This window comes from Phodopus roborovskii, unplaced genomic scaffold (assembly GCF_943737965.1).
Source record: "Phodopus roborovskii unplaced genomic scaffold, PHOROB, whole genome shotgun sequence".
Taxonomy (NCBI): Eukaryota; Metazoa; Chordata; class Mammalia; order Rodentia; family Cricetidae; genus Phodopus; species Phodopus roborovskii.
Genome location: NW_026125937.1, coordinates 341,497 through 354,383, shown reverse-complemented (window position 1 = coordinate 354,383; position 12,887 = coordinate 341,497). Strand labels below are relative to the sequence as shown.

The 12,887-nt window shown below is 39.6% G+C and overlaps 1 protein-coding gene across 2 annotated transcripts in view; it reads left to right on the top strand.

Annotated features, from left to right (window-relative positions):
• Nhs (NHS actin remodeling regulator) overlaps positions 1 to 11,436 on the top strand; it is a 72,108-nt gene extending 60,672 nt beyond the window's left edge. For both annotated transcript variants that reach the window (XM_051179044.1, XM_051179043.1), the window contains 5 exons: positions 1,154 to 1,346; positions 3,848 to 3,979; positions 4,827 to 7,808; positions 8,097 to 8,223; positions 10,743 to 11,436. In XM_051179044.1, coding sequence (XP_051035001.1) covers positions 1,154 to 1,346; positions 3,848 to 3,979; positions 4,827 to 7,808; positions 8,097 to 8,223; positions 10,743 to 11,349 — 4,041 coding nt within the window. In that variant the 3' untranslated portion in view covers positions 11,350 to 11,436. The remainder of the gene's footprint in view (positions 1 to 1,153; positions 1,347 to 3,847; positions 3,980 to 4,826; positions 7,809 to 8,096; positions 8,224 to 10,742) is intronic.
• The last annotated feature ends 1,451 nt before the right edge of the window (positions 11,437 to 12,887 follow it).

Below are 12,887 nucleotides of genomic sequence, written 5' to 3'. Positions count from 1 at the left end.
TAAAGATGGGTCTCTGGAGGCTACTCTGCCAGGAGACTTGAGGACAGTTCATTTGACAATACATACAATCCTGAGCCAGTAGTATAGTTTCCAATGTGAAGACTAGAGAGGGTTTTTTTTTTAATCCTGATTTTAGGACAGAATATTATTAAATCATTATAGAAATAAGAGGAAATGAAATACTTATTTTATACAGTTACCCATCTTCCTCTGAACTGTATAAAGAAAGAAGTGTAGATTCAATGGTGGAACCTGGATCTTTTACTACTCTGGATTAGAATGCCAACCCTGAAACCAAAAGTGGGAAGGGACTGGACCTTTTGAATAACCTGGATTTGGATCCCATACTTGAAATAGAAGTTAGACAGCATTGTTTTTTATCAAAGGCTCAGGTAGACAATTTCCAAGTGTCATATAGAAATCAAAGCCTGTAACTTACACAGCTGGAAGGAAATAAACTACCAGTCCAAATTCGAAAGAGAAACTCCCTTCAGTCTTTCCCTCTAGAAACAGAATTTGTATATTCCACTGTAGTCGGATTCTGGGGCACATCTTTCCTTTGGCTTTTCTACAGCCACCTAATGTCAGTTAAACTGACTTTTTCAAATGTCATTCACCAACACTGTCTTCCTGCAGTGCCATTAACTCCTGGAGTTTTTGTGGCCTCCTGGTTTAGGTTGGCGGTTTATCCTCCAGGTGCTGTGTTCCAGACCACCTCATGTCTCCAGGTTTTCTTCATGGTCTCTGGGTATTTTTATAGGCATTTAGCTCATCTGCTTTCTTTGATCATCATGGTCTAGAGCTCTCAAGATTTTTGGCAGGAATTTATAGTGACATAAAAATACACAAAGCAAATCTACCTTTCTCTGGATTAGAGACAGGCAGCCTTCTTCAGTTTGAAGGTATAAGATTTCTAACTAATTGGTCTCTTAATTCCAGTTCACCCGAAAAACATGTTTATTTTTTGGGCCCATTTTTTTTCCTTGTATATCTCTTCACTGTTCAAACAAAACTTCTAATTAGTTGTGCTTAATCTAGGACTGTTTCCTTTCTCCTACGTGTTTATTTCTAGCCTTACTTCAAAAGACTGAACTATGAAATCCCTTAAACATGTAAATTATGGGAAGTGAATCTGAATGTATTTCGTTTGCAGTCTCACTCTGCAGAGGATGAAGACACAGATGTCATGTTAGGGCAGAGGCCGAAAAACCCAATACACAATGTCCCCTCTACACTGGACAAGCAGACCAACTGGAGCAAAGCACTACCTCTCCCGACTCCCGAGGAGAAGATGAAACAAGATGCCCAAGTGATTTCCTCTTGCATTATTCCCATCAATGTCACTGGTATCGTTTTCTTTTTTCCTTTAAGGGCAGTTGGGTCTAAACATTCCATGTATTAAGTATGTTCAAAACCTTTGCTGTTAGCCTCCCTATCAGCTAAGAATATATTCAGTATGCTTTTGTCAGGTTTTGAACACCAATTTGCATATATTCTGCTGGACTGCTTGTTATGTAAATGATGGACAGTTTCTTTTTGAAAAAAAAAATCACCAAATAGCTCTTTGGCAGTGATTAATCACATGATAATGATGTGTGGAACCACAAGAAAGAGCAAAACCCAGGTTTCTAAAACTGCAAGTAAGGTCCTGTCAACCAACTAGAAAATTTGTTTTCATGCTTTCCTGGATAAAGGTAGGCTTTTCTACAAGACCATTTAGACTTCTTTGTTGATTTTAGGGATTTTTGACCTGAAAATATGTAGATACAGAGAAGAGGGGTGAATTGTGTTTTAAAACCAGCAAGCCTGGCTTCTTTTCACTTTCTGCTATCTGTATGTATTGAAAGTTTGCAGTTTAGTCTAGGTAGGAAAGAAGCCTAGCTGGTTTTTCTTCAGTGTTTTTTAGCAGAGGTAGTGAACTCTGGAGCTGGAGCTGGGAATTTTAGCTGTAAATCGGATGATGTTTTATATTTTAAAGAATCGGTATAGGTTTAATTATGTGATTTGTGTATATATGAGTGTGTGTGTGTGTGTGTGTGTGTGTGTGTATGTGTTTGTTTGTGAGAGAGAGAGGAGTAAGACAGAGAGAGACAGAGAATTATACTTTGTTCTCAATCATTCTCCCCCAAATTGGTATTTTTTAAAGCACCTAGTTTCCTTTTAACATATTTATATAGTGAAAACTTCAAAAACAGCCACACTATGGCTTTCATCTTTATCCCCATAACTAAAGATTGCATGTCCCCTGAGAAGCATTTTGCACATTGCTATTATTAATTCCCCTAAGATTTCTCTCACCTAAAGTGGGGAACAAATGGACCAGGTATCTGGGACAGATATTATTTTCTTTCCTGAATGAGAGGTACTCTAATGAGTTGGCCAGTTGTATTGTGAGATGAGACTTCATTTTCCTGCTGACCTATTCAACTTGTGGAATAAATTATTCTAAAGATGTGCACTTGTCTGACCTCTGTAATCTAAATGAGATGTGTTAGAGGTGTTCATCTGCCGAAGTAGAGCATTCTGGCATCCCTTTAAACTAATTTTCTGTCTGGGAACATTTGACTATTAGCAGCCTCTGCTTTCTTTCTGGTACTGTAAGTAAAATCTTGTTTTCAAATGTAGTATTATGATTATGGACCATCATCTTGTGATTAGGAAAAAGAGAAGATTTTTCTTCCAGTTTTATTTCAGGAACTCTCAAGATGAAGGCCCAGATTTATGTTGATTTCAAGAGCTCCAATGAGAGCAATGTTAATGATGTCCATATAATATACAGTGTATGTAGATCATGCATTCAATCACCATTAAGATTCAAATAAAGGATTTTAGTTTTTGATTGGAACCAGGAAAGGAAAGTATCATTCACATGTGTTATCTGATAACATTGTAATCATTTATCATGTGACACAGATATTTCAAATTGAGCCTAGAAACTGTTGTCATTGTGATGCAATACAGCTGACCCAAGGATTATCAGTTAGGAAACATGAAGAGATGATCAAATTCCAAAGCACAGCATTCCCAGATTACTTAGCCACAACTTGCACTGGAAAATCTACAGTGCATGCTTATAGCAGACATACTTTGAATTCCTTACCTGCATACTCCTTGTTCTAATTTAATAGAACCACATATATTGCTACTAATGTGATTACAGAGAAGAACTAATAAGCACCATGGTTGGTCCTTGCCTGCATAATAACAAACAGTGCTTTAAAGACTGGGGAATCTATCTTATAGCTGATTGGTACAGAAGGTAGATCGATTTTAAGTGCAGGACCGGGAACTCCTCTGTATGTTTATTTCCAACCAAAAAGCATCCAGTTTAGTCACAAAAGAAAGTAGAGTTAGAAGATTATTGAAAAGAAGAATGCCCTAATTTGTGTGTGGTGTTTGGGCATAGGAGGTAGAGAGAGAAAAACTCACAAAGGCACTTTTAATGAAGAAATAGGTCAGGATACATTAGGTTCCCATCTTGGGTACTGATCTACTATGCAAAGATATCAGTTTCAGAGGGCTCAGAAATAGACCAGTAAATAATAGTGACTAAAGGTCATAGTCTGTTCAGTATGAGAGGGCTTTGCTGGTGTTCCTTTCTATTCTCTCTATTTCTTTTCATTTTCTTCTTTTTGCTTGTTGCTTTTGGCTTTGCAAACTGTTGTGGGAGGCTACATTTAGAAGTAAAGCTGAATGTACTGCAGCATCATTTAAATAAGGGATGAAGAAAGACTCCCTTAATCCAGAGTCTTCCCTGACTTCCAATCAATAAATATCACTGTTTTTCAAGCAAATGAAAATTTGTCTGCTATTTTTAAGCCTAATGAGACCTATTTGTGGGTTTCAGGAGTTGGTTTTGACAGAGAAGCTAGTATACGCTGTTCTCTTGTTCACTCACAATCGGTACTACAGAGGAGACGAAAATTGAGGAGAAGGAAAACCATCTCGGGGATTCCCAGAAGAGTTCAACAAGAAATAGGTATGGCATAAAAATGTTCATGGTTTCTGTCTAGTGAAGATGATAAGGAGAGGAAATAAGTGCATACTTTCAACAGCCTTCCTTATAAATAGCGAATGTTTTAGTTTGCAATAGTTTTAAACTATTACATCTTCATTTTGCATTCATAAAACCATTTGACATTATTTTTTACATTCTATTCTTGAACATAAAGGCTTAACCTTATAGATTCAACCATTTCTGATGAAATATAATATCTTGCCAATTCAAATGTTTTATTAAGATAGAAATATGAATAAAGATTCAATGCAAGTTTTTTGAAAACTGTAGCTTTATTTGAAGAAAAATGTGCTTTGTGACATTAAAAAATTTCTGTTTAGTGTATTTGTAATATTTCTACCAATTTAAAAATATTATGGTAATTAAAACTTTAATTTTTATAATGAAGATTATGAATTGTGTTCCATTATGCTTGTATTTCAAAACACAAGTGAAAAGTAGTGACCAGGATTTTAGATTTTGTACTACAGTTGGTTTTTGATTTTTTATCAGTTTTCTTTTATGAAAGCAGTTACTTGTTGGAGCATTAATGCAAAGAGAGATGATTCATAAAAAAACAAAAAGAATATCTTCTCTCTATAAGTTTGCATGCTGCAAGTGTGTGCAAGTATATACAAACATACATTTAGATAGAAGTAGAGACAAATCACTCACTGAAAGCATTTGAACTTTCTCCTAATCTTACATACTAATTTTTTTCTGTGGGAGAAAGTTCAAATATGGTAGCACACAGATTTATAGACACCCCTCAAAATGCCTGTTAGTCTGCCATTATGTAATATTTTATGGTGTTTTCCATGTACCCTAGATTCTGATGAATCACCAGTGGCCAGGGAAAGGAATGTGATTGTGCACACAAACCCAGACCCCTCCAACACTGTCAATAGGAGGTCCGGAACAAGGGACTCTGAATGCCAAACTGAGGATATTCTGATTGCTGCCCCATCCAGAAGGAGAATCAGAGCTCAAAGAGGTCAAAGCATTGCAGCTTCTCTTTCTCATTCTGCTGGCAACATCTCTGCACTGGCAGACAAAGGCGATACCATGTTTACCCCTGTAGTGAGCAGCCGCACTAGATCGCGGAGCCTTCCACGGGAGGGAAATAGGGGTGGAGATGCTGAGCCCAAAGTTGGTGCTAAACCCTCAGCATATGAAGAAAGGCAACCTTTTGTGGGTGACCATGAAAGAACCCCTAATGATTGTAGTGAAGCTTCGAGCATACCGAGTGCACAGGAACACCAGCCTGCTTTGGGCCTGGCCTGTTCTCAACATCTTCACAGCCCCCAGCACAAGTTAAATGAGAGAGGGCGGTCACGTCTGTCCCGAATGGCAGCTGACTCTGGAAGCTGTGACATCTCCTCCAACTCAGACACCTTTGGAAGCCCTATCCATTGCATTTCCACAACTAGTGTCCTCCTTAGCAGCCACATGGACCAGAAAGACGACCACCAGTCGTCCAGTGGTAATTGGAGTGGGAGCAGCTCCACATGTCCTTCACAGACCTCAGAGACAATCCCTCCTGCAGCGTCTCCTCCCCTCACTGGCTCTTCACACTGTGACTCCGAATTGTCACTGAACACTGCTCCTAATGCAAATGAAGACACCAATGTCTTTGTGACAGAGCAGTACAATGACCACTTGGATAAAGTAAGAGGCCACCGGACAAACTCCTTCACCTCCACTGTTGCAGATTTGCTGGATGACCCCAACAACAGCAATACAAGTGACAGTGAGTGGAATTATCTACACCACCATCATGACGCATCCTGCCGCCAAGATTTCAGTCCTGAGCGTCCAAAAGCAGATAGCCTGGGCTGCCCAAGCTTCACAAGCATGGGTACATATGACAGCTTTCTGGAAAAGTCTCCTTCAGACAAAGCAGATACTAGCTCTCATTTCTCAGTGGATACAGAAGGATACTATACCTCGATGCACTTTGACTGTGGTCTCAAAAGTAATAAGAGCTATGTCTGTCACTATGCAGGCCTAGGCCCAGAGAATGGTCAGGGTGTAGGAGTTCCTCCTGGTCTTCCAGACTGCACCTGGCAAGACTGCTTCGACCACAGGAGGCAGGGGAGACCAAGCATCTCTTTCAGGAAACCAAAGGCAAAGCCAACTCCACCTAAACGTAGCTCATCATTGAAAAAGTCCGAAGAAAATGCAGACATTTCTGAGAAGAAAGAACCAAAGATAAGCAGTGGTCAGCATCTGCCTCACAGTTCCAGGGAAATGAAGCTGCCTCTTGATTTCTCCAACACGCCTTCTCGAGTGGAAAATGCCAATCTGCCTGCAAAGCAGGACTCTTCTTGGATAAACCAGAGTGAACATGCTATTAAGGAACCTCAGTTGAATGCTACCGACATTTCACCATTCAAAGATGAAGGTGCTGAATCAACTCACTATGCAGACCTCTGGCTTCTAAATGACTTGAAAACAAATGATCCTTACAGATCCTTATCTAATTCAAGCACTGCTACGGGTACCACAGTTATTGAATGCATCAAATCTCCAGAGAGTTCTGAATCCCAAACATCCCAGTCAGAATCAAGGGCAACCACCCCCTCTCTTCCTTCTGTTGACAATGAATTTAAACTGGCTTCACCAGAAAAGCTGGCTGGCTTAGCATCTCCATCAAGTGGCTACTCAAGCCAGTCAGAAACTCCAACTTCCTCTTTCCCTACGGCTTTCTTTTCAGGCCCATTGTCTCCTGGAGGTAGCAAAAGAAAACCGAAGGTCCCAGAAAGGAAATCTTCACTACAGCAACCATCTTTAAAGGATGGAGCCCTAACATTGAGTAAAGATTTGGAACTTCCAATTATACCTCCTACTCATCTTGACCTAAGTGCTCTTCATAACGTTTTGAATAAACCATTCCACCACCGTCACCCATTGCATGTTTTTACTCATAAGCAAAACGCAGTAGGAGATATGCTGAGGTCAAATCCTCCACCATCTCTTGCAATTACACCAACAGTCCTGAAATCTGTAAACCTTAGATCCATCACTAAATCTGAAGAAGTTAAGCAAAAGGAGGGCAATCATACAGATCTCCCTTCCTTAGAAGAGAGTACTGTCACAGTGGCTTCTGTGGCTTCCTCATCTCCAGATAAAACAAGGTCTCACACAGCAAAGAAATCAATATCACGCCAGTACTCTGCAGAAGACAGCTCCCTGTCCCTTTTAGATTCTTCTGCAGTTGAAATGGGGCCAGAGAAACATTTGCGAAAGAACCCTACTTTTGATGTGAAGAGTCACTGTGATCCAGAAACTGTAACCTCAGCTAGTTGCAATCTTTCAGATTCAAATGTGATGAAAGACCAAATACAGATGGAAAGTGAGCTTATTCCAGAGAACACAGCAAGTAAGAACTGTGGATTTGCAACAGGATTTCAGAGGGTGTCTGCTGCCCGCCCCAGTGATTTGGGGGGTAAAATGATGCAGTATGTAGCTAGTCCAGATGGAGCCCCACAACAAGGGCAGAAGGCACCCTTTGGAGTTGGGGAAGAAGGTGTGAAACTGGAATCTGTGGAGGGAATCACACTTCAAGCCAACTCACCAACTAGAGTAACAGACATAAGCAGTCAACATAAGCATCAGCGTCTTATGAGCCGCCACCACGACAAAGTGCCTGTGACTATCCACCATGAGTCAGAGATGTCAACTCTAAAATCATTCCCTGATAAGTGTTCTGAGCAGGAAAATATTGCTTCAGGTATCTCACCCAAAAGTGCCTCTGATAACAGCAGAGCAGAGGAGACCCAAGGAAGTATGGATGAGACTTCATTGAAAGGTCAGTTAATGATACCTTAGTAAGGGTAAAAATGTGTCCTAGGTTTTTCCCGCATTCCCTGTAGTTCTCTATAGCCCTGGGTGATGGTTTCCCTCTGCCATTTCTTTTTTCACCTATTAAAATAATTGAGAAGAAAGCTATTGTTTTTTAGGAACTAATATTTGACAGATACCTCTTATTTCAAAAATCATGGTAAGGTACCTTCTGTTCGTTTGATCCTGGAGTCAAGGAAAGAGGGTAGCAGGATGTGTAGCTACCTCTGAAAGATGTTTCTGTTCTTGTTTTAAGAATCATCACCAAGTGATGACTCCATCACTTCACCACTCAGTGAAGACTCCCAAGCTGAAGCTGAGGGTGTATTTGTGTCTCCAAATAAACCTCGAACAACTGAGGATTTATTCGCTGTCATTCACAGGTGAGAGCATGTGACCAGCTTCCCAGAAACAAAAGGCACAGAAATGTATTTGCTTTCTGAAGTGCTCCTTGTCAAAGCAAATGTGGGGAAGTGTTTTATATCTGTAACACATACAACCAAAACAAGAGCAAGGAAGGAGGATTATCATTCCAAGTCAAATTCATAGACAAGTGCATGTTTGAAAATATGAATCTAGATATACATCTATAGCTAGATAGACAGACATACAGAGTTCAATTAAGAGAGTTCAGTAAGAATCACTGAAGGGAAGATACTGGATGATTTCCCGAGGAAGAAATTTACATGTGAAAATAATTTATAGTTAAATGACTTGGAGGGAAAGCCCAAATTCAAGTGTAACCTCTGTTGTACATATTGTATTTTGTATTTATTATCTTTTCAGTACTAGAAATCAAACTCAAGATTCCACACAGTCTAGGAAAGCACTTTGCCACTGAGTTATACACTTAATCTCTGTCTTTTAACTAATCCCTTGAGTCTACAAAATATGCTCAAAGCTATAATCTCACACTAGCTGATATAAAACTATATTGACTTGACAAAACAATCTGAGCCCATCTCAGCTTGGAACAACTGAAAACTGCTCTCTTTGATTCTCTCTTCAAAAATTAAATTTCTTTCATGACACTGACTTTTATCTCTGAAATGGAAGCCATATCCAGTGAATAGGGGGATGCTCTCTGGGTTGCTTTCCTAGAACATGGTTGTGCCTTTGCTGCCCATGCACACTTTCTCTTTTGTACCTTTATAACCTGTTATCAATGGCCCATACTTGCAACAATCCATTACAGTTGCTGCCCAGAAAAAGCAGAGCCAGAACTCCCCTTTGGAAGCAAACTCATAGCCACTGAACCAAATGAGGCTACTTATGCTCTTTCCACAAACATGAATTCCTTCTTCCACCTGGCCTAGGGGACCTAGATGGAATTCCCAAAGGATAGAACCTGAGGATTACTTTTCCTTTTTCACAGACTTACTATTTCAAAATGGTTTATAATCTCTCCTCCCACCCTTTGGATTTCTGCTTTTATTTCTTTTCTTTTTTTAAGGTTTCTATTTTCTGTTGGTGCTGTTTTGTTTTTCTTAATGAAGGAGCACTACTCTTTAGCAAAATCATTATCCTAAGGGTTCCATTAGCAGCACAGTCTGTATGTACCAGGCAAGCTTCCTCACAAACAGGGTACGATTTTCCAGTTTATGTTCTTCACCACAGCTGTTGTCAAAATGCCAATTATAGTCCTCTAACCCTCAAACTTTATTTCCAATCTCAGTACGAATTATTAATTTGCTGTGTAAATTAATGAACCCTCAAAGAACCATCTGGTGTGTCTGAAATAGTGGGCAGAACACACATTGTAGAATCAGAAATATATTGGATTGGAGTCCTGACAATGCTGCTTTCTATGCTATCTTGAATAAGCTAAGTCTCTGAACTTCACCTCACAGATAATTCTGTTGATAAAAAGAAATAATTTTGTGTCTAGAATATTGTAGATGCTCAGAACACCTGCTATATGAAAACTGTATCATCTGGTGGTACCAAGAACAGATATGTAAAGATATCAACCACAGAGGCTTCTCTGAGCACAAGCACGCTCCCCTGGAATCTGGAAAGGCAAAGCACACATTTCTTTACCACACAAGGTTTTCAATTAGTGAGAGAGCATGCCACCAGAGTCATGAATGACTGAGTTATGTTGAAGGCTCATTGAGTTTATGGACACTTAATTTTCAAAATAAGATCAATAGTTTCATGATGGAAACAGAGGTGAGGTAGATTTAAGGAGTTTGGTAATCTTAGATTTGTATTTGTGTAAGATTGGCCTGTTTAATTTCACCCCAGTGACAAGAGTTAATTTGTTGTTTTGAGAGCTTAGATTTTATAATATTTTAAGAGCTCCAGAAATGGTTTGAGTTTTCGGTTCCTCACAGAGAGTTGACTTGCTGCTTGATATGCTGTTGATGTCCCTGGGTGGCTAAGGATTGTCATATTTGTATTTAAAAAACAGACTGATTTATTTCAAAGGTCACTTAACTAAATTTCCATGTACAGTAGATTAAAATGTAGATTTTATTTGTAAAATATAGGCTACTCTGCAACGCACCTCCATTGTTCATCATCAAGACCCACCAGGTATTCAATTAAGGCAAGCCGTGTCCTACCAATGCCATTCTACACTTGCTGCATTTAGTATTATTTGAAAGCTGATTCATGATGTGAGACTATTCCTCTGTGTTGTACAGACAGATTCAGTGAGAAAAAGCAACAGTTTTTCCTCACATTGTAAACAGAGGTCAGCAGGTGTTTTTCTCCCTTAAAGTTGAGGAGGGCAAGTAATGGAGCTTAATCTTCCTCAATGTGATGCTAATGCTTAATATTCTACAACCTAGGGATGCTCTTTAAATATAATGGATGCAGGAATCAGATGGAAGGCTTCTTGATTCATAAAAATGTATGTAAACTCAGATATCCACCCTATTTTCTCTTTTCTTAAAAGATCCAAGAGGAAAGTACTTGGAAGAAAAGATTCTGGAGACATATCTGTTAGAAGCAAATCCAGAGTTTCCCTTGGCAGCAGTAGCAGCAGTGCCTGTTCTGTCCCTTCACCCAGCAGCAATGTGACAGCTGGGACTAGCCAGAGGTCTCCTGGTCTCATCTACCGTAATGCCAAAAAGTCCAACACATCCAACGAAGAGTTTAAGCTACTGCTTCTCAAGAAAGGTAGTCGCTCAGATTCTAGTTACCGCATGTCTGCCACCGAAATCCTGAAGAGCCCCATCCTGCCCAAGCCTCCTGGAGAGTTCAGTTCCGAGTCCCCACAAAGCCCTGATGATAACCACCAGGGCACACCTGGGGCTGAAGCACTGTCCCCTCTGTCACCGTGCTCTCCACGAGTCAGTGTAGAAGGGTTTTCCTCGAAAACCTTTGCCACCTCAGCATCAGCACGGGTTGGACGTTCCAGGGCCCCACCTGTGGCCAGCAGCAGCCGCTACAGTGTCCGCTGTCGGCTGTACAATACGCCGATGCAGGCCATCTCCGAGGGAGAGACTGAAAACTCCGATGGGAGCCCTCATGATGACCGGTCCTCCCAGAGCTCCACATAGTTTGCCTGAGCCCAACTGATCTCAGATGTCCAACCTCTTACTAATGAAAGGGTTTTGTGACACCTTAGAAGAACTGGGAGAAGTGGCAACAGGGTGGGGGGGGGGGTTGTTGCATCGTTGCTTGGCAATGAGCTTCTAAATATGTGCTGGAGAAACAAAGTTGTTGAGTCGTTTTTATTAGTTTTCATGTTTTTAAGTAGCAGTTCTGTCTGTCGTGGCTTTCTTTAGCATAGTTTGATTTATCCAATCTCATTCCTTGTGATAATAGAGAATACAAAACTATCTAACTTTCTTGAAACCTAGACAAGGTTTTCCCAGAGCTGCCTATTCCGAAAATAAAGCCCTCACCGTCATACTTTAAGAAGATGAAATTACTCTGGAGGTTTGGTATTTTTTTACATTAAAATGAACTAAAGCAAAATTTAGAAGAAAAAACTACACATATGTAAATACCATATTTTTGATAAAAATGTGTAAATAGATTTATCAATGATGAGTGGACAAGTGGCCAATTATCAACCACACACCAACTGTTTATAGGAAACACACAAATAAAGTATAATAACTGTATTCTGTGAATACCATTTTCATATCAGATACCATATTTAAATGTCCACCAACATGATTTGTGAGTGATAAACCTCAAATATGAATTTAAAACTGGTTAAATAATGGAAATATTGAGGTCATGTACTGAGATGTGATTAATTTAAAGTAATGAATTCAGACCTAATCATTGTTGTGACAAATTATAGCAGAAACAAGCTAATCTCAGTTTGTGGCTGTGATTTGCCATGTGGCAATTTGAAGAGAATGAAAGCATGCTTTTGATTTTTTTTTAATCAATGAAAAAAATCACCATTCTCAATGCAAAGACCCCCCCAATAGCATTAAACAGTGTCCTTTAGAATCTATTTTCCCCCCAAATGGATTGCTTTAAGAATGAGTAGAGAAACCAGTAGTCAATTTAAGGTCATGTTTTATATAAGGCTACTTGGGGACAGTCATACTCCAATGACTATACTCTTTAAGCTTCTTAATTAGCTCCACGTTCTCAAACTAACAGAAATAAAACCTAAGCATGCCACAGAGCTATTGAATTCTCAGTAAGTACCTGTGATGAGTTTTCAGCGAAGCTTTCTCTCTGTGCTGATGAGATTCATGCTACCTAAAACATAACAGAAATGACACTGTGAACAATGTAGTTGGGAAATAGGTATGTGTATATGCATTATTTATATTCATTCTTCAACTGGGCATGGGGAGCAGCTCTGGTTCACAATGCTACATACAACGAATTTTTGTCTGGTTTTACTAGATCTGCTTGATGGCAAAAGGGGAGGGTGGTGGGTGGGAAAGCAAATGTCAGGGCAAGTGCCCTGATAAAATGAAGGCAGGGAAACAAGCTGAATTACTTGAAATTACTTGAATTTTCTTGTCTTAAAACTGAAAAGAAAAAAAAAGAAGTATAGTAACAAGTTGAAATCTGCAAGTGGTTCTCACACCTCTGATTTTAACATGAACTAATGTTTGAAATA